Here is a 19,975-nt window from a genome sequence, read left to right on the forward strand (position 1 = left end):
AACTCCTGACCAAGTCTTTTATTAATCAATAATTTCCTGTGTAACCTTGTTATTGTTAGGATATTACCGTTCCACCTTAAAAGGGAGCAGGCTTTGTGAGTCAGAGTCTGCGTATTTCCTGTTCACAGGATGTTTATGTTTACTGTTGCTTTCGTTTCTCTCTCTGTGTCATAGACACTAAAGCAGGCAGTCATGTTTTTCTGTGTCCTGATCAACGCTGAATAAACTTGTAAATAATGCTCTCCTGAGTGCAACTTTTTGGCTGTGCATTATCTGCTGATAGAGTGTGCATGAGCTCTGGAATGTGGCAAGATATTTTCTAGAAACTCATGTCGCTGCGTGCCTACGGGAGGTCGATGGATCGTCCGGCAGACGGCTTGGGGGCCTTGATGGACTTTATCTCCCTGGCAGTATCCCAACAACAGGTTATGGGCCCAGATTCACAGCACTTACAGGAGAGTAAGACTGCGACGGACTGCTGAAAGGTATGTGGAGGAAAAGCGAAAGTGAGGCTTTTCTGTTTGCCACGGCAAGGGCCTTTGAACTCCGGCAGACTAATGGATCTGGAAGCCGCGCCAAAGGCTTCGTGATTAATGAGCTGCCGAGATAAGACGTTTTTGAAGGCATAAAGATTCACGGCTCAAGTAAAAAGCTGGAATGGAGTTTTTCCAAGCTTCTGAGGCTGCTGAGTGCCCAAAGTTAAATCGGCACAATTATAAAACCTGGGCAAAATGGTGTGAGAGTTTGCTGCGTCAGTTTGGAGTGTGGCATACTGTGTGTGAGGCCCCTCCAGTTCCTCTGACAGAGAGATGGAAGGCCGAAAATTCGAAGGCGATAGACATAATAGTCTTGTCCGTCTCTCTGGAGGAAATAAAAACGCTTGCTGGCAACACCACTGCACATAAGATGTGGCATGCTTTGAAGATAGCCCATTTGCCAGTCATCCCAGCCCAGAGTTTGACTGCATCGGAGGTCCTGGCGGTTTCCCAGAATGCGAGTGAATGCAGGGATGCTGAGGGCACCGGTTGCAAGCTGCAGGGGGAGCTGACTGTCACGTCATCCCAGGCAGCATTCCAGCCTCCAGGGGGAGCCAAGGAGTCGGCAGCTGAGAGCTCTGTTTCTCATGGGAGCCAAGGTATTCGCCTTTGCAGAGGCCGGAAGGGCAAAGGTAAACAGAGGCAGACGCCTGCAGATGGCCAGAAGCAGAGGGAGGGTGAAGAGCCCACGCCAGAGGAAAACAAGGCTTTGTTTGCTGGCACAGCTTCACCAAAGGCTAATGGCAAGTCTGATGGCCAGGAGCAGGGGGGCAAGCTGCAAAAGCCCACGCCAGTGGAAAACAAGGTTTTGTTTGCTGGCACAGCTTCACCAAAGGCTAAAGGCAAGTCTGATAGCCAGGAGCAGGGGGGCAAGCTGCAAAAGCCCACGCCGGTGGAAAACAAGGTTTTGCTTGCCAGAAAGGCTGCTCCAAAGGCCAAAGCCAGGTTTGTTGTTGATTCAGGGTGTACCCACCATGTGTCGAAAGACCGCCATCTCTTTATCTCCTTCAAGCCTCAAGAAGGTGAGATCCACCTGGCTGATGGAAAGACGTTGCGAATTGCAGGAGAAGGGACTGTGAAACTGGCAAGTCTGCACACTACCATCAAAGATGTACTGTATGTTCCAGGTGCTGCAGACAATTTGCTCAGTGTCCCACAGTTGACTGGGCGTGGTTTTGAGATTTCCTTCAAGAGGAGCGTCTGTGTCATCAGAAAAGGCAAAGAGGACATTTTGCATGCAAAGTTTATGGATGGCTTGTTCTGTATAACTTATGACGACAATGGTGCTGTTGTGTCTAATGCTGATTCTTGTTGTGTTGCACAAACTAACAAAGTTCTTCATGCAGGATGCATTCACGATGCACACAGAAGGTTTTGTCACCTCTCTTGGAAGGCACTGGCCAAGATGCCAGAGATGGTTGAGGGTTTGAACATCAAACCCTGTAAGTTTCACATGAAATGTGTATCTTGTGCAGAGAACAAGGTGAAGGTTGCTCCAAAAGGCAAGGAGTCTAGCAGGCAGGCTTCCAAACCCTACCAGCTAGTGCACGCAGACCTGGTTGGTCCACTTGCGCCCTCTTTGGGTGGAGCAAGGTACTTCATGGTTCTAATTGATTCTTTTTCCAGGTACATTCATGTGTTTATGCTCGAGCAGAAATCGCAAGCGTTTCCTAGGTTCAAGGCATTCTGTGCTTGGTTGGAGAATGTTCACGGTAAACGTATTGGCTGTCTGTTTACTGATCGAGGCGGGGAGTTCACTTCTCAGCAGTTTGAAGCTTTCCTGACTGAGAAGGGAATCCAGCATGACTTGTCAACGCCTAGATCGCCATGGATGAATGGGCTTGCGGAGCGAGCAAATCAAACGTTGCAGCAAGGAATGAAAACATTGTTGCATGATGCCAATCTCCCTGATAAGTTTTGGGGGGAGGCTCTGTCGAATTTTGTTTACACTTTTAATCGCAGATTGTCATCACCTATTGGTTGTACTCCCTATGAGAAGATGTTTGGTAAGAAACCCAACATCAAACACATGAGAATCTTTGGTTCTGACATGTGGGTACACACCCCACAGAGCAACAAGCTTGGGAAGCGTGGGGCACATGGTTTGTTCATGGGGTACGAAAAAGGAGCATACAGGGTATGGATGACTGACTCTAAGTCCATTAAGTTCACAAAGAGTGTTGAGTACAATCCTAAGTGGGGGGAAAATGTGGGAATTTTCCAGAGTTACCCAGAGGAGGATGAAGGTGATGTCAAAGAAGCAGCTAAAGCTGAGGAAGCTGCTGAGGATGATGATGACGATGATGATCAGAGTTCGGATTCCAGTTCAGTGGGCGGCGCTGCTGCTGGTGTCAGTGACAGTGATGACACAGCAGACTACAAGAGCGCAAAGGCCTCAGTCAGACCATCTGATGCGTCTGACAATGAACTGGAACAACCACTGTTCACCATTGGTCACTTTTCTCCTAAGAAGGAGGAGATGAGTCCAGAAGACTTGCGTCTAGTACGCAGATCTGAAAGAGCCATGAAGGGCAGACCTCCAAAGAGATTTGCTGATGAGTTTGCTAAGACAGCAACTGCTGTTCTTAGTAGCTCAGAGAAGGTGTGGGAACCTTCAAGCTTCAAAGAGGTTCAGGAGTTAACCTCTAAAGATGCTGAGCCTTGGCTTAATGCCATGAAGGCTGAAGTTGATTCCTTGAATAGGAACCAAACTTGGGAGTTGGTACCAGTAGTCCCAGGGATGAGACTGGTTGGCAGCAAATGGGTCTTCAAGGCCAAGACAGACCAGAATGGCAAGGTTGTCAGGCACAAAGCCAGATTGGTTGCCAGAGGTTTTTCACAGGTACCAGGACAGGATTACCACGAGACCTACTCACCCACAGTCAAATATGAGAGCATTCGACTGATGCTCAAGATAGCTGCAGAGGAGAAACTGCATGTTTCCCATCATGACATTAATACAGTTTTTTTGTACGGGGTTTTGGGGGAGGAGCTGTTTATGCTTCCACCTGACGGGATGCAGATACAGAAGAGAATGGTCTGTAAACTGCGGAAATCCTTATATGGTCTCAAGCAGAGTGCCAGGTGTTGGAACACAAAACTCACTGAGACGTTGCTTTCTCTAGGTTTTCACCAGGGCAAAGCTGATCCATGTGTGTTTGTCAAGGAGGAGGGGCAAAACAAATGGTATTGTTTATGTTTTGTTGATGATCTTCTGATGTTTTGGAAGAATCAGGCTTTCTACCAAAGCACCCTAGCTCAGCTGAAGGAGCACTTTGACATGAAGGATCTTGGTGAAGTATCCAACTATCTTTCTCTGCAGGTGGAGAGGGACCAAGCAGGTAATTTTCTGGTACACCAAACACAGAAAATTGCTGATGTATTAACCAGGTTGAATTTGGTTGATGCAAACCCAGCAGACACACCGATGGTGACAGGTTACCAGGTAGGTTGTACTGCTGAAGCGTTTTCTGACACAACGCTGTACAGATGCATTCTAGGCAAGTTGAATTTCATTGCTAGATGCTCAAGACCTGACATAGCTGTAAGCTGTAACCTGCTTAGCAGACATGCGAATAATCCTACTGTTCAGGATTGGAAAGCTCTGAAGCGCATAGCCCGCTATTTGAAAGGGACTATGCACTACAGGCTGAGGTTCACCAGTCAGAAGACTGGAGGTCTTGAAATCTTTGCAGATGCAAGTTTTGGAAGTGACACCACAGATGGTACAAGCACTTCTGGAGTATGCTACATGTACAACCACTGCCTGTTTGACTGGTTGTGCAGGAAGCAGACGACAGTGAGCCTAAGTTCCTGTGAAGCAGAACTCAATGCTCTGTCATTTTCACTCATGGATTGTGAATGGTTGATGCAACTGTTTAAGGACATCGGAGTTTCTGTGAAATGTCCCGTACAAGTGTATCAAGACAATAGATCGTGTTTGGCTTTGCTGAACTCGGAGAGTTGCAAGCAAAGGACCAAGTACTTGCAGATTAAGCTACATCGTGCAAGAGAGTGTATTCAGAAAGGACTCATTCAGGTGTCCTACATGCCAGGAAATGAAATTCCTGCTGATCTGTTGTCTAAGGTTGTTAACAGAGAACAACTTAAGGTTTATGTACAAAGGTTGCAATTGGGTTGAACCACAGGTACTACAGGTTACACGGAAAGGGGGAGGATGTTAGGATATTTCCGTTCCACCTTAAAAGGGAGCAGGCTTTGTGAGTCAGAGTCTGCGTATTTCCTGTTCACAGGATGTTTATGTTTGCTGTTGCTTTCGTTTCTCTCTCTGTGTCATAGACACTAAAGCAGGCAGTCATGTTTTTCTGTGTTCTGATCAACGCTGAATAAACTTGTAAATAATGCTCTCCTGAGTGCAACTTTTTGGCTGTGCATTATCTGCTGATAGAGTGTGCATGAGCTCTGGAATGTGGCAAGATATTTTCTAGAAACTCATGTCGCTGCATGCCTATGGGAGGTCGATGGATCGTCCGGCAGACGGCTTGGGGGCCTTGATGGACTTTATCTCCCTGGCAGTATCCCAACAGTTATATGTGTTTCTTGTAGACAAATCAAGTCCAATTGTTCCTTTTTAAATAAATGAAACACAGATTTCCTTTTCTGAGGGGAGTTCAAGCCATTACAATTCCAACTTAGTAGTTGCAGAGCCATGATGTAGCTACTTTACTTCTCCTCCAACAGCACCCAGTGCCTGTTCCTGTTCTGTCGGTGGTATCACCTTTTTTAGTTCCAGAGGTAAATCTGGTGTGTCTAAAGTTTCTCTTACAAGTGCTCTTAGCTCTCCTGTAACTTTCTTCTGCAGGTCTTCTCCGTGGTCTCTCCAAAATTTATCTTTGTCGTCTTCTGATCTTGTTTTTATCTTCTTCCCTTTATAGCTAAAGGGTAGGCCTTGGGGGAATTCCCACCTAAAAATGATTCCGTTGCTTCTCAGCAGGGTAACCAAATCTTTATAATTGGACCTAAGGTCCAAAAGATGTTTCGGAATATCCTTGAATATCTCCACTTTTGACTGTTGTATTTCCAAGGTCTTCTGGAAATGCAGGCTCAAGATTTTATCTCTCTCCTCTTTTGTTCGGAGGGTGATCAAACAGTCTCTCACCCTGTTCTTTCTCCCTCCTTTTCCAAGCCTAAAAGCACTCACTATCTTGAAACTATCCTTCCCCAAATCTGGGTTCCAAAAGTCTGCAAATTCCTTCGTAAGAAATTCAATCAAATTGTCTTTCTCCACTTCAGGTACAGCCCTGACCCCTAAATTCACTTGTTTCTCCTTCAACTCGATCATAGACAGAATTGACTTGTGGTCTTCAAGTTGTTTGTGTAACGGTGGTATCTTCTCTTCTACCACAGTAGCTGTAGCAGTGGCAATTTCTTTAGCTTCTTCGGCTGTCTTACGTGTCGAAGTGGATTCCTGTAATAGTTTCTGAATAGTTTCTGTATTAGTATTTACCTTCTGTCCCAAATTATTAATACTTGTCGTATTTTGATCAATTTTACCCGATGCCTCGGCTACTTGTTTACTTATTCTTTCCAAAGATTCATTAATTTTACCTAGTGCCTGAGCCAGGGCATCGTCAGCTGCCATACCTTTGGTTTTAGGTTGTGCCGATGAGGTTGCTGTTGGTAAACCAGGAGGGCCAGATGTCGAAGCCCTTCTTTGCAGCCCACCGTCTGTGCGAAATACTCTGCCAGACCTCGTTGCTTGTAACAAATCTATCTTCTCTTTCCCATCTGCCATAACCCTCAAGATATAAGCCAAGGTCAGTCTCACGATCAGAGTCAGAGTTGTTTTGAAGTGGAAAATTCCCTTAGGAAATTGAAGTGGAAAATTCCCTTAAGCCAGCTGCAGTTGTAACAGATTCAAGCTTCCTCTAGGGGGACACAGTAGCAGTCAAAAATGTCTTAAAGTAGTTAACTTCTCCCTTTAGCCCCCCAATTCACCAAAAAGACAACAGTTTCTATCTCAGTCTGTTACTTTAAAACCAGGAGATACCTGTCAGCAATATTGTATCTAAGTTGTATCTCAGATGCAGAGTTCACTGTCAAAGAGTACTTTCAACAACAGCGCAGTTTCCAATACGGCTTCTTACTGTCACTGGGAACCTGTTCCAGGGTTTTAAGCGGTGGATTTTGTCTCCTCTTCCCCTCTTTTTTCAGGGAAATAACGTTCAAACCTCCTCCCCCCTCCTCCCCTGCAATCAAGGGGGGGAAATCACAGTTTTGATGCTCGAATTATAATCCTTTTCCAACGTCTTTTAAAGCTTCTGCTTTCAAGTTCATTGCTTTACTCCGTTTACAAGAGCGGGAGGCAGACTTCCTGTTTATACCTCTCCGCTTCGGTACCGAATTGTTCAAAAAATTTGTAAAGTTCCCTTAATTCAAAAGTTAGCCTACTCACGGATCGTTGTTTTAGAGCCAAATTGTCCCAGGAAAAAGGCAGCGCTCTCCGGTAACAGCTGCGCGGCTTCACTCCACGGAAGAAGCAGACGACTCACAGCACAGCGCCACTTCCCCGCTCCGCTCCGGAGCCCGTTGCCGGGCTCCTTTGCCGATGGGGGGGCGCAAACGGTGCCCGCCAAGTCCCACGGTCACAGGCTTCACCCGCCTGTGATTTTTGAAGGGTCCCCGCTGCGCCGTAGTGGTACAGACCCAATTTCCGTAGAGCCGGTTCCCTCCAATTCAGAGGGAATCCGCCATTACCGATGGCGCCACCCCGGAAGTCCGGATCCTCATGCTCTTTGCAATGGGCCACCCCTAATTCACCGTCAAATCATACATCATGTCCAGGGGCACAGCCTGCACATTAAAAAACTCGGATCCACATTTTCCTGGCTAAACCGTGGCCCAAAAACATGGTTTTGAAGCACAGATCCTCATGTATCCTCATGTTTTTTTGCATTGGGCCACCCCTAACTCACCGTCAAATCACACATCATAGCCAGGGGCACAGCCTTTATCTCAACAAGCTAGGATCCCCGGCTTCCTGGCCATACCATGGCCCAGAAACGTGGTTGCCAAGCACGGGTCCTCATGGATCCGCACGCCTTTTGCATTGGGCCATCCCAAACTCACCGTCTAATCACACGTCAAACCCAGGGGCACACCCTGCATCACAAAAAACTAGGATCCAAAGCTTTCAGGCCATACCATCGCCCAAAACGTGGTTCTGAAACACGGAACCTCGTGGATCCTTATGCCTTTTGCATTGGGCCAACCCAAACTCAGTGTCAAATCACACATCATAGCCAGGGGCACAGCCTACACCACAAAAAACTGTGATCCATAGGTTCCTGGCTAGACCATGGCCCAAAAACGTGGTTGCGTGTTGAGTTCCTACCTCCCACCAGAAGAAATAAAGACACAAGACACCATAAGTTAAGGTTTAAGGGGCGAAAATTGGCCACAACTTTATTGATTGCAGGAAATGAGCGGTATTGGCCTAGGCATTGGTCCTATTCACTATCCGGCTTCAGGCTGTATGCCTGAGAGGCCGGGAAGGGTTAACACCAGCAGGGGGAGCCCTGCTGATGCACATCAACTAGGCACTCCCCTGGGGTCACCGCTCAGGGGCGTGCCTTGGGCCCTGACCTCCCTAGGCTTCGGACGGGGCCACGCCCCCGGAGTCCTTTACCGGACTACCCTTCGCAACTGGGGGAGGTGATGGCGCTCCTCCCCCCATCCATCTACATAACAATACCCCGACCAATGCCTCACCGCCACTCGAGCAAAAGGTCGCCGCCAGTACCCTCAAATCTGCAACCAATCCCTAATCCCCGCAGAAATGTCAGTGAGCCAAACATCATTCCCCTCGTTGGAAAGATGTATGCCATCCTCACGGTAGAGGGTTGCCTTGCTGAATCGAATGTTGGGGTGGTCGATGACCCGTCCCCCCAGTGACACCACTCTACGAGCCACCGAGCGTTCCAATATTTTCCTGGACCTATTAATAGCAATAGGACATTTGCAATCTCTCCATTTGCACCTTTCTAACAGGGAAGACCAAATTATGACTGGCTTTGGGTTAGTATTTTTCAATTCGTCAAAATCATTGTAAATATTCCACATTATGTCCACGCCCTTCCTGTAAGCCAAATTGTTTTCCCCCAACTGGATGACAAGGGCATCCGGTGGACCATCTTTGGCAACTCTGGCCTTCACTGCTGGCAGAAATTCAGCCCAACGCATTCCACGCCGAGAAATCCAGGAGAGTTCTATGTTCTCAGGCAATTCCAGCGCCCTTCCTTGACCTTGATTAAGAGCATGATTTCTGGCCCAGTGCACAATACTATGGCCAATGATCCAGACACACACAGCCCCACCACCTAAAAGAAAAAGCAGAACAAGGAGAGATCAGGGGGGTGTTGCATATCATCACAACGGATCACTGGACATACCCTTTAAAGGCATCTGATTTCCAACGCCCCATATCCTTTATTCTTTCGGCCGGGAGGCCTGAGTGTACTGCTGTCGTGGCTGCCTCAATCCTAAATGATTGAGCCGCAAATTCCGCAGGGGGAAAACCGCATGCAGCAATTGCCTTGCGCATAACGCGTGTAAACTGATGCCTTGTGAGGCTAGAGCCATCCTTATGTATGAAGAAGGGGCCGGGGGCATTTGGTCTCAAATATAAAAATCGCCTTGTATCCTTTACTGGGCAAGGCCCCTTCTTTTGAGTTGCTATAAGGTGAATTAAGGCCCCTTTTCCTAGCTGATCCGTTTTGCAGCTTCGTATATGGAGAAGTAGGTCTGAGGAAGATAATGTCACATCCTTCAGTAAGATCCCTCGAGAAATAAGACTGGGCTGATTGTCGCACACCACCTCACCAATGTGCAAGGCGGCGAAAAAGGCGACGGAGTACGCTGCCGAAAATAGGCGCGCTTTGTACTTAGACCAACAAACCACCCTTAGCTTTTTATGAATTTGACTCAGGATGTTGAAGGTGATGGGTCTCCTGCCATCTGTGCTAGGAGGCTGGAGCCTACGCCAGCCCTCCAGCGCCTTCAGGACTAGGAAGTCGGGGCAAGGATCAACCGAGTAAAGGGCCTTACAAAAGAAAGAGATCACAGAAGACTGAATATTAAGGGTCTTGGGTGCACGGCCCATTCCCCATAAATGCACTAAATATTTTAGCACCTCCGCCTTTCTCAGGGGAGTGTCCTCAGTAACAATGCCTAATTTAATACGGAATGCCAAGAAATCAGCCCAAGCTTTCTTATAGGATCTAAGTGTTGATGGGGCAACTGAAGCTAATACTCCCTTTAGGTCTTCTCGCTCCCAAGGCTCCAGAGGTGTTCTGGAAACGGTTGAGGCAATTGCTGAGCATACGGCACCAACGAGAGGAAGCAATCCTTCTGGAAGCGGGACAAAGCACCCGCAATATCGTTATTAATTCCTGGAACAAACTTGGCCGAGAAATAAATGTTTAATTTCAGGCACAAAAGAACAAATGACCTCAATAGAGTTGCCACCCTCGGTGAACGCAAGGATTGCCTGGCGAGTACGGAAATCACGGCCTGGTTGTCCGTCCAGAAGCACACCCGGTGATCCTTGAACTCCTCTGCCCACAAATGCACCTCCATCGCTATTGGGAAAAAATCCAGAAAGGTAAGGTCACGTGTAATTGGTTTGCCCTGCCAGGAGGAAGGCCATGGTTGCGCCCACCACTGTCCCCTGAAATAAACCCTGAAGCCAAGAGAACCCGCTGCGTCTGATTGAATTTGAAAATCGGCCTGGAGTGACAGGTTGTCCTGCCATAGTGAAATGCCATTGTACAAGCCTAAAAACTCCAGCCAAACCTCCAGATCAGCCTTAACTGCTTTCGATAATCGGACCCTGTGATGGGGAGAGCGTAAGCCAGCTGATAATCTCGCCAAACGCCCACAGAAGGGGTGGCCCGGGGCTGTAACCCAGCAGGCGAAGTTAAGGTGACCTAAGAGTGACTGGATTTGTCTGAGGGTAACCTTCCTAAGGGGCAAAAGCTGTACGATGAACTCCCTAAGCGCAGTCAATTTCTCCCTGGGTAAGTGAGATGTTTGGGCTATGGTATCAAGTTCAATGCCTAAGTATGTCATGGTTGTGACTTGTCGTTCGCTAATGGCACGCCCAGCTCCTGAGTCAGTGATGTAAATGCTTGGAGCAGGGCTGGGCAGTCAGGCACATTACTGGCCACCAGAATAAAGTCGTCCAAATAACGCCCCACCCCCTCCGTACCTGTCCTAAAGCAGAGGGCCCGGTCCAGGCAGGTGCTAAAGGTCTCGAAGGCTGCGGAAACCACTGAGCAACCCATGGGCATAGCCTTATCGATGAAATATGCCCCCTCAAACTTAAAGCCCAGCCAATGGAAGTCTTCCGGATGAACTGGAAGGAGGCGAAAGGCCGACTCGATGTCATACTTCGCCAGCATAGCTCCCCTCCCGAATTTGCGGACCAACTTTACCGCTTGATCAAAGGAGGCATATTTAACAGAGCATAGCTCTTACGGAATTGAATCATTGACTGAGCTCCCCTTAGAATACGAAAGGTTATGTATCATACGGTATTCACCTGGGGCCTTCTTGGGAACAATACCTAAAGGTGAAATATGCAATCCCTCAAAAGGAGGCTCCATGAAGGGGCCAGCTATTCTACCAGCGGCAATTTCCTTGTGTATTTTCTTCCTAGCCACTTCGGGCATGTCTTTTACTGATTTCTGATTAGGTGGGTTTCCGGAGTTAGGTGTGACTGAGACAGGAATTCTGAAGCCTAGGGAAAACCCCTCCCAGAGGTACCTAGCAGCTTGCCTATTAGGGTATAAGTCAAGGAGAGTTTTTAATGGATGGAGTTTAATTGGAGAGAAGGAAGTACCTGATTCCTCCTCGGTGTCGGAATGCTTGCTCTTCTTGGTCTTTGAGGTGTGTTTTTTCTTCGCCTTCCTTTTCCCTCCCTGTTGTTCGGTGGCTGCTGGGGCCTGTCCTGCGTTTCCGGAAGCTTCAGCATGCGGCTGGGCCTCCTCCTCCGAGGATGAAGCTGAACCGCCTTCAGAGGGCGCTGTTTGAGAGGAGGGATCCTGAAAAACACTAGGGACACCTATCTCTTCCCGCTGTTGGGCAGAGCGTCTAGGCCTAGCGGAAGAGGACCTACCCTCAGCAGCACTGGGTGTAGAATTTTTGTTGCGTGCTGACTGAGAGTGCATGTTGGGTAGCTCACCTGTGCTGCCACCAGGCTGCGCATTACTCAGGTTAGAGGCAGAGGCCGAAGTACCGGGTTGCTCCAGCATGCTAGGTGGAGTATCTGGAATACAGTCCTGAGAACTTAAAATTGGCAAAGCAGACCCAGTGACCCTTGGCCTACATTGCAAATAGAAGGTTTCAAAGGCTGAGAAAAATTGAGCGAAAGCCTGAGGGTTGCAAGGCATTTAACGTTAATCAGGAATGAATTATACATAAAATAGGAATGAATTATACGGGCCACTAGTTATTTATGAATTTAAATACTGTATGAATTAATTAATCTCAGTAAACGTAATTTAATAAACGCTATATCAACAATTGCACTGTTTGTTAAATATCCAATCTATGCCAAATAAAATATTTATGTCTTAGACCACTGTATGAATTAATTAATCTCAGTGATTGAAATTAATGAGGCGTTGTATCAAACCAATGCAATGTGAGTAATGTATCTAATCCCTGCTGGATAACGTATTTATGGCTCAAGATTTTCAAATTAATTAAAGACAGTAATTGCAATTTAATTTATAAAACACTGCTTAATTAATAATTGTTTATTTTATTCCCTTCAATTGAATGTAATCTATGGTCTCTGATATTCAGTACAGAGAAAGCAACTCTCCCCAAGCACACTCCACTTTAAAACCAGCCACTTCTCCCTGCACTCAGCACTTTGTTACTAATCCTCCAGCAGCACTAAGCATATGTTACAATAGCCAATGATACAATGAAAATGATGAAGGAGATACAATCCTGGCACGCTGTAGAGTTTAAACTCTCTCTAAGCCCGGTAGCTAAGGGCAAGCTCGATTTTGATAAAATTACCTGGCTAGTTAGAACAGCAAAATACAACTAAAGCGGCAGGGGAAAGGAGTGAAGCCACGGGTGTAAACACAAAGAAAAATAGCTCCACTCAACCCTGCAGGGGGGGGGGGCGGGGGCGCTTGCCTCACCTAAGATGGCGGCCGCCCCTCGCCCACGTGGTCGCTCTAAAATGGCAACAGCACGAAGCAGTAACCCTGGCAACCAGAAAACAGGACTCCTTGCTCTAAAACGCGAAGCCAACAATCTAGCCCCCTAAAGGCATTGGCTTGCAGAGATTTACAAAACAGTGGCTTTCACGAAGCCGCTAAAACCCCCACTCCAGCCAGGCTGCGCGTAGTTGATCAAAGGTCCCCTTTGTTAAGAGCGCACAGCGAGCAATCCAGAGATCGCCCAGGGAGGCGCTGGCTTACAGGGAAATTTAAACAGTAGGTTTCACGAGGCTGCCGGCGAGAACTCGGCTTTAGCGCCTCAATCTCAGGCAGAAATGAAGCCCAAAGCCTCCCACCAAATTATCACGAAAGGAGTCAAACCTCCCGCAGGCGCTGCAGCACCCCGCGTTTAAAAGAGTCCCATAAGGCGAAGGCACTTCCCTTCCCTGAGCTGCCCGAATAGCTCCCACCTCGAGCGGTAGCTGAAGCAAACCGCATCTCAGGAGTCCTCCAGTTGAACAGCTGTGAGTGAGGTGCAGGAGCAGCAGTAGCGGGGGAAGAATTCAACGCGGTGAGGAGCTCCAAGAGGGGCAACAGGGTCACCCTAGGTGGACTTTAGAGAAGGGAGCTCGGCACAGAAACTCCCAAGCTTCCGTGTGGAGCTTCGGACAAGGCAATCCAGCAGCGAAACGATGCTGGCGGCAATGGAAGGAACAAAGTGGCTGCTGGAAGCCGAGAGGCTGCCGCGCACCAAAAGGGGGTGGATGGAGAAGACTGATCCAAGAAAAAACGCGCTGCCGGCAAAGGTACCCTAGCCGGAACTCCTCTCTCAAACGGGAACCTAAAAGGAGGCAAAACAGAAGAAGCAGCACGGCAAAAAAAAGCACAGAAGAGAAGAAACAATTGCTCCCTCGTTCCTCACACAGAACAGCAACCTAATAGGAGGCGAAACAGAAGAAGCAAAAACAAGAAGAAGAAGAAAGAAACGCAAACAGAGCACAGAGCCGGAGAGAACGAACCAAATTCCCCAGCTGATCGGCGGCGGCAAAGAGGGAGCTCCTCTGCCGTGCTTGCCTTAAGAGCGGCAAGCCACACCCCCTGAGCCAGCTGATAGGCTGGCCAGGGGATGACACGGCAGAGGATTCCCCTGTTCGCCAGCCTCCGAGCGAGAGTTGGGGGCGGGAAGCCCGCAACCCCAACTCCTCCCTAGGGTTGGAAGTGGCTTTGCGAAGCACGGATCCTCATGGAACCGCATGGTTTTTGTGTTGGGCCAACCCAAACTCACTGTCAAATCACACATCATAGCCATGGGCACATCTGCCACCACAAAAAGCACGGATGCAAGGCTTCCTGGCAACTCCATGGCTCCAAAACGTGGTTCCGAAGCACGGATCCTCGTGGATCCTCAGGGTTTCTGTAGAAATCACACATAATAGCCAGGGGCACAGCCTGCACCACAAAAAACTAGGACCCACAGCTTCCTGGGCGTACCATGGCCCCAAAACGTGGTTTCGAAGCACGGATCCTCATTGATTCTCATGCTTTTTGCATTGGGCCACCCCTAACTCACCGTCAAATTACACATGAAGTCCAGGGGCACAGACTGCACCTCAAAAAAGTAGGATCCACGGCTTCCTGACCACTCCATGGCCCAAAAACGTTTCGACGCACGGATCCTCATGGATCCTCACACATTTTGCATTGGGCCAACCGAAACTCAGCGTCAAATCACACATCATAGCCAGGGGCACAGGCTGCCCCTCAAAAAACTTGAATTCAAGGCTTCCTGGCTATACCGTGGCCCAACAATTTGGTTGCGTGGTGATTCCCGCCTCCCCCCAATTGGAATAATAAAGACACAGGACACCATTGATTAAGTTTAATGGGCAAAAATTGGCCACAACTTTATTGGTTACAGGTAAGAGCGGTATTGGCTTTAGGCATTGGTCCTATCAGACTATCCGGCTTCAGCCTGTTAGCATGAAAACCGGAAAGGGTTAACACCAGCAGGGGAAGCCCTGGGATGCACATCACTAGGAACTCCCCCAGGGGGCACTCGATGTTGGGATATGAGTACTACGCAGCTGCGAACAAGCAGTTCGATGTTTACATCACATGATGGGTCTAACCGTGGGACAGGATGTTCCAGGAAATTCTCAGGGATTTGTTCTCTGTGTAATATGAGACCTTCCTGTTGTTCGTGTCCGGGAAGTCTTACTCAGTTGCTCGGAGGATTCTGAGCGAGCAGACATGCTTTTTGTACAGTGTACAGTCATGAAATAGTCTGCTTTCTGACTGTTTTCTTTCTCTTGCTGCTATGCAAGGGGGAAGGGGGTGTGCACTTTTCATCAGGGAGGTGTCGCCTATCAAGATCTCCCTGGTCTGCCGGGATGCCAGCCAGGGTAGACCACCGGCAACAGGCCCCGAAGAGCCTGGGAAGAGGAGCCAGCCTTTCCCGAGGGGGCCAGTTTCCAACACTCCTCCCCCCCCAACACATCTACATAATAATATCCCTACCAATGCCTAACTGCCACTCAAGCAAAGCTCGCTGCCAATACCCTCAAACCTGCAACCAATCCCTGATCCCCGTATGTCAACAAGCCACATATTGTTACCCGCATCAGAAAGATGCACGCCATCCCTGCAGTAGAGGGCCTCCCTGTTAAACTGGATGCCGGGGTGGTCAATGACCCGCCCCCCCCCCAGTACCGCCACTCTATGAGCCACTGAGCACTCCAGGATCTTCCTGGCTTTATTTACAGCTTTGGGGCTTTTGCAATCTCTCCAAGTGCGCCTTTAAAGCAGTGATGACCAAATTATCATTAGATTGGGGAAGGCAGCCCGCAGTTCCTCAAAATCACTGAAAATATTCCACATTAAGTCCACGCCCTTCCGATAGGCCAGGTCGTTTTCGCCCAGCTGGATGACCAATGCCTCAGGGGGACCTTCCAGGGCAGCTTTGGCCTTTATTGCAGGTAGGAATTCAGACCATCGCATTCCGTGGTGCATGATCCAGGATAATTCAATGTTCTTTGGAAGCTGTAAGCCGCATCCCCAGCCCCTGGCGATGGCTCGGATTCTGGCCCAATGCACAATGCTATGGCCTATGATCCAAAGGCGCACCACCCCGACACCTAAAAGGGGAAAGAGCATACAAAGAGGGGACAGGGATGATGGGGGCGATGGGGATCCTCATAGCGGTTTGCGGATGTACCCTGTATAAGTGTTGGACTTCCAATGACCCAAATCCTTTATCCTTTCTGCCGTCAAGCCTAGGTGTACCGCTGTGGTAGCTGCACCAATGTGGAATGAGTGAGCAGCATATTCCTCCGCAGGGAGCCCAATAGCAGCAATTGCTTTACGCATAACCCGCGTAAACTGGTGTTTTGAGAGGCGGGAGCCATCAGCATGAATGAAAAAGGGGCCAGGGGTGTTTGGTCTTAAATATAAGTATCTTCTTGCATCTTTTACGGGGCAAGGACCGTTTTTTTGGGTAGCTAGCAGCCAAATTAGCGCCCCTCTCCCAAGCTGGTCGGTTTTAGAACTACAGATTTTAGGAATCAGGTCTGAGCGGGATAAGGTCACATCCTCTAGGAAAATCCCCCTTGTACTTGAATCTGGTAGGTCCTCGCAGACCACCTCGCCTATGCGTAGGGCACCATAGAAGGCGAATGAATAAGCTGCTGAAAATAGGCGGGCCTCATACTTTGGCCAGCAGATGGCCGTGAGTTTCTTATGTATTTGGCAGAGTATGTTGAATGTTATGGGCCTTCTGCTATCGGTGCTGGGGGGCTGCAGTCTGCGCCACCCTTCTAAAGCTTTCCGCACTACAAAGTCCGCACAGGGGTTGACTGAGAACATAGCTTTGCAAAAGAATGATATCGCTGCAGACTGAATATTGAGGGTCTTGGCAGCGCGCCCCAACTCTTGCAGGTGCACGAGGTATTTTAAAACCTCTGCCTTAGTCGGGAGATTGGCCGGCCTATCCACCCCCATTTTGCGATGGAATGCTGAGAAGTCTGACCAAGCCTTTTTATAAGATCTTAGGGTTGAAGGGGCAACTGATGCCAATACTCCCTTTAGCACTTCTCGTTCCCAAGGCTCCAAGGGTGCTCCGGAAATGGCTGAGGCAATTGCTGCACATTCGGTGCCAACGAGCGGAAGCGATCCATCTGAAATCGAGATAGCGCATCTGCAATGCTGTTATTAACTCCTGGCACAAATTTGGCAGAAACATACATATTTAGCTGAAGGCAAAAAAGTACAAAGGACCACAGTAGAGCAGCCACCCTAGGGGAACGCGAAGATTGCTTAGTCAAGACTGAGACCACTGACTGGTTATCCATCCAGAAGCAAACCCGATGGTCTCTGAAGTGTTCCGCCCATAGATGAACTGCAACTACAATGGGAAAAAATTCTAAAAAGGTTAAATAATCACACAATATAGGTTTACCCTGCCACGTTGAGGGCTACCACTGCATGCACCACTGTCCCCTAAAGTAGACACCAAACCCCAAGGAACCTGAGTGTCTGAGTGAACCTGAAAATCGGCCTGCAGTGTCATGCTAACTTGCCAAAGAGAAATGCCATTATATTCTTCCAAAAATTCTAGCCAGACCCCAAGATCTGCTTTGACTGCCTTAGATAGACGCACCCTATGGTGTGGCGTTCTTAAACCTGCTGACAATCTCGCCAGACGCCCGCAAAAAGGGCGGCCTGGGGAAACTACCCGACAGGCGAAGTTAAGGTGACCTAGGAGAGATTGGATCTGCTTGAGGGTAACCTTCTTAAGGGGCAATAGTTGCGTAATAAGTTCTTTCAGTGCGTTAAACTTATCCCCAGTGAGGCGAGATGTTTGTGCAACTGTGTCAAGCTCAATGCTCAGGTAGGTCATGGTAGTGACTGGACCTTCCATTTTATCGTTCGCCAAAGGGACGCCCAGCTCCTCGGCCAAGGACATGATGGCCTGTAAGAGCGCTACGCAATCGTTTGCATTATTTCCAACGAGAATAAAGTCATCCAAATAATGCCCCACCCCCTTAGCACCTGTTTTAAATCTAAGCGCCCAATCCAGGAATGTACTAAAGATCTTGAAGGCCGCGCAAGCAATTGAGCATCCCATGGGCATGGCTTTATCTATGAAATAAGCCCCTTCAAATTTAAAACCCAACCAGCGGAAATCTTGGGGGTGGACTGGCAGAAGGCGAAAGGCAGACTCGATGTCACATTTGGCCAGGAAGGCACCCCTACCAAAACTGCGAACAAGCTTTACCGCTTGATCGAAGGATGCATATTTCACTGAGCACAGTTTCTGGGGAATAGCATCGTTAACTGAGGTACCCTTTGGGTAAGAGAGGTTATGAATCCTCCGGAATTCCCCAGGGACCTTTTTGGGCACGATACCTAGTGGTGAAATGTGTAGGTCTTCCAGGGGGGGTTCCGAAAATGGTCCAGCTACCCTCCCCTCCAAAATTTCCTTCTGTATCATTTTCATGGTAATGTCGGGCCTATCTTTTACTGATTTTTGATTAGGAGGGTTACCTGAATTAGGTGTGAATGTGACCGGAATTCAAAAACCATGGGAAAACCCTTCCCAAAGGAGAAGGCCGGCTTGCCTATTAGGATATGAATCTAGGAGTCTTTTTAAGGGTTGTAGTTTGATAGGTGAGTAGGCTAAGGTAAGAGACAAATTAGTAGTGATTGCCTGTTGCGCCCTGGGAGGGTCCGGGGGCACCTCGGTTTCCCTGATGGAGGGGACCCCTGCCGCCCTGAAAGGGCTGCTTACCTTTATAGCAAGCCGTTGCTGGATGGCTACCCAGACACTTTTCACATCGTGTAAGTACTTACACGATGGGCGCAGGCAAGATCCCCGGTTATACTCCCAACACTGTTTAGGGCATTTTGCTTCAACCTTACTGGACTTAGCGGGGTCCTGCGTTTTCTTCTCCACTTAAGGACCCACGTGCTCCATCCAATAGTTCTGGTCCCTCAGGTCCCAGCGGGTGGTCAGCAGCAAGGAGACGTTCCTACGGAAATCCTCATCATACGTTAGAGCGGCTGCCTCCCCAACCAATTCACAGGCCCTTCTAATGTGCGCCATGTAGGCCGCCAAATGCATCCCGCGTTTGGGGTAACATGCTGAAACCACTCCCATGAAGACCTGGAACCCCTCCAGCCAGTTCTCAAAGGTGCACTCCGCCCGGGGTGACCTATACCTTCTCTTACCGTAAGACCACCTCCTTTCCCCTTTCCCTGACATTTTAGCTGGTGGGAGCAAAGTTGTTGTTGTTGTTTCGTCGTTTAGTCGTGTCCAACTCTTCGTGACCCCATGGACCAGAGCACGCCAGGCACTCCTGTCTTCCACTGTCTCCCACAGTTTGGTCAGACTCATGTTTGTAGCTTCGAGAACACTGTCCAACCATCTCGTCCTCTGTCGTCCCCTTCTCCTTGTGCCCTCAATCTTTCCCAACATCAGGGTCTTTTCCAGGGAGTCTTCTCTTCTCATGAGGTGGCCAAAGTATTGGAGCCTCAGCTTCACGATCTGTCCTTCCAGTGAGCACTCAGGGCTAATTTCCTTAAGAATGGATAGGTTTGATCTTCTTGCAGTCCATGGGACTCTCAGGAGTCTCCTCCAGCACCATAATTCAAAAGCATCAATTCTTCGGCGATCAGCCTTCTTTATGGTCCAGCTCTCACTTTCATACATCACTACTGGGAAAACCATGGCTTTTACTATACGGACCTTTGTTGGCAAGGTGATGTCTCTGCTTTTTAAGATGCTGTCTAGGTTTGCCATCGCCTTTCTCCCAAGGAGCAGGCGTCTTTTAATTTCGTGACTGCTGTCACCATCTGCAGTGATCATGGAACCCAAGAAAGTAAAATCTCTCACTGCCTCCATTTCTTCCCCTTCTATTTGCCAGGAGGTGATGGGCCATGATCTTCGTTTTTCGAGCAAAGTAAACATGTCTATATAGTCTCCATTGAGTATCTTAGTCCTTTTTCTATTAGAAAGGTGATTTCCTAAGATGAAGTCGGTAGACACGTTAGTGGAAGTTTTAACATCTTCCACTAGTGCACCACCCTTCCATTCCAGGGTCCCATTAAAGGTTTTTTTGGTGTGAATTGGCCCTCCTCTCGTGCACCCAAAGTGGGATCCCAGCAATATTCTCCCCCTCTCCCCAGTAGCTTTCCATGGGGGCGTCGCTATCATATTCTGATGAAGAGGTACCTGTTTCATCC

At 48.6% G+C, this 19,975-nt stretch overlaps 1 protein-coding gene across 1 annotated transcript; it reads right to left on the minus strand.

The window, feature by feature from the left end:
- Positions 1–7,958: 7,958 nt before the first annotated feature.
- Positions 7,959–12,238, minus strand: LOC308467845 (uncharacterized protein). Its single transcript, XM_080989497.1, has 2 exons — positions 11,398–12,238; positions 7,959–8,875 (listed from the first exon to the last, which is right to left on the minus strand). Exons 1-2 carry the CDS (start codon positions 11,945–11,947, stop codon positions 8,301–8,303), a joined length of 1,125 nt encoding a protein of 374 aa, XP_080845623.1. The 5' UTR covers positions 11,948–12,238; the 3' UTR covers positions 7,959–8,300.
- Positions 12,239–19,975: the final 7,737 nt, after the last annotated feature.

Source organism: Podarcis pityusensis (genome assembly GCF_964106645.2).
Source record: "Podarcis pityusensis genome assembly, chromosome: W".
NCBI classification, from domain to species: domain Eukaryota; kingdom Metazoa; phylum Chordata; class Lepidosauria; order Squamata; family Lacertidae; genus Podarcis; species Podarcis pityusensis.

What these genes read in the sequence shown, in the direction of transcription:
- LOC308467845 (XM_080989497.1), bottom strand. Translation starts at nt 11,947, where the DNA reads ATGCCTTGCAACCCTCAGGCTTTCGCTCAATTTTTCTCAGCCTTTGAA. An exon ending in CGACACCGAGGAGGAATCAG is followed by an intron (nt 8,876 to 11,397) that starts GTACTTCCTTCT and finishes TTTTTCTTTTAG; the next exon opens with GTGGTGGGGCTGTGTGTGTC.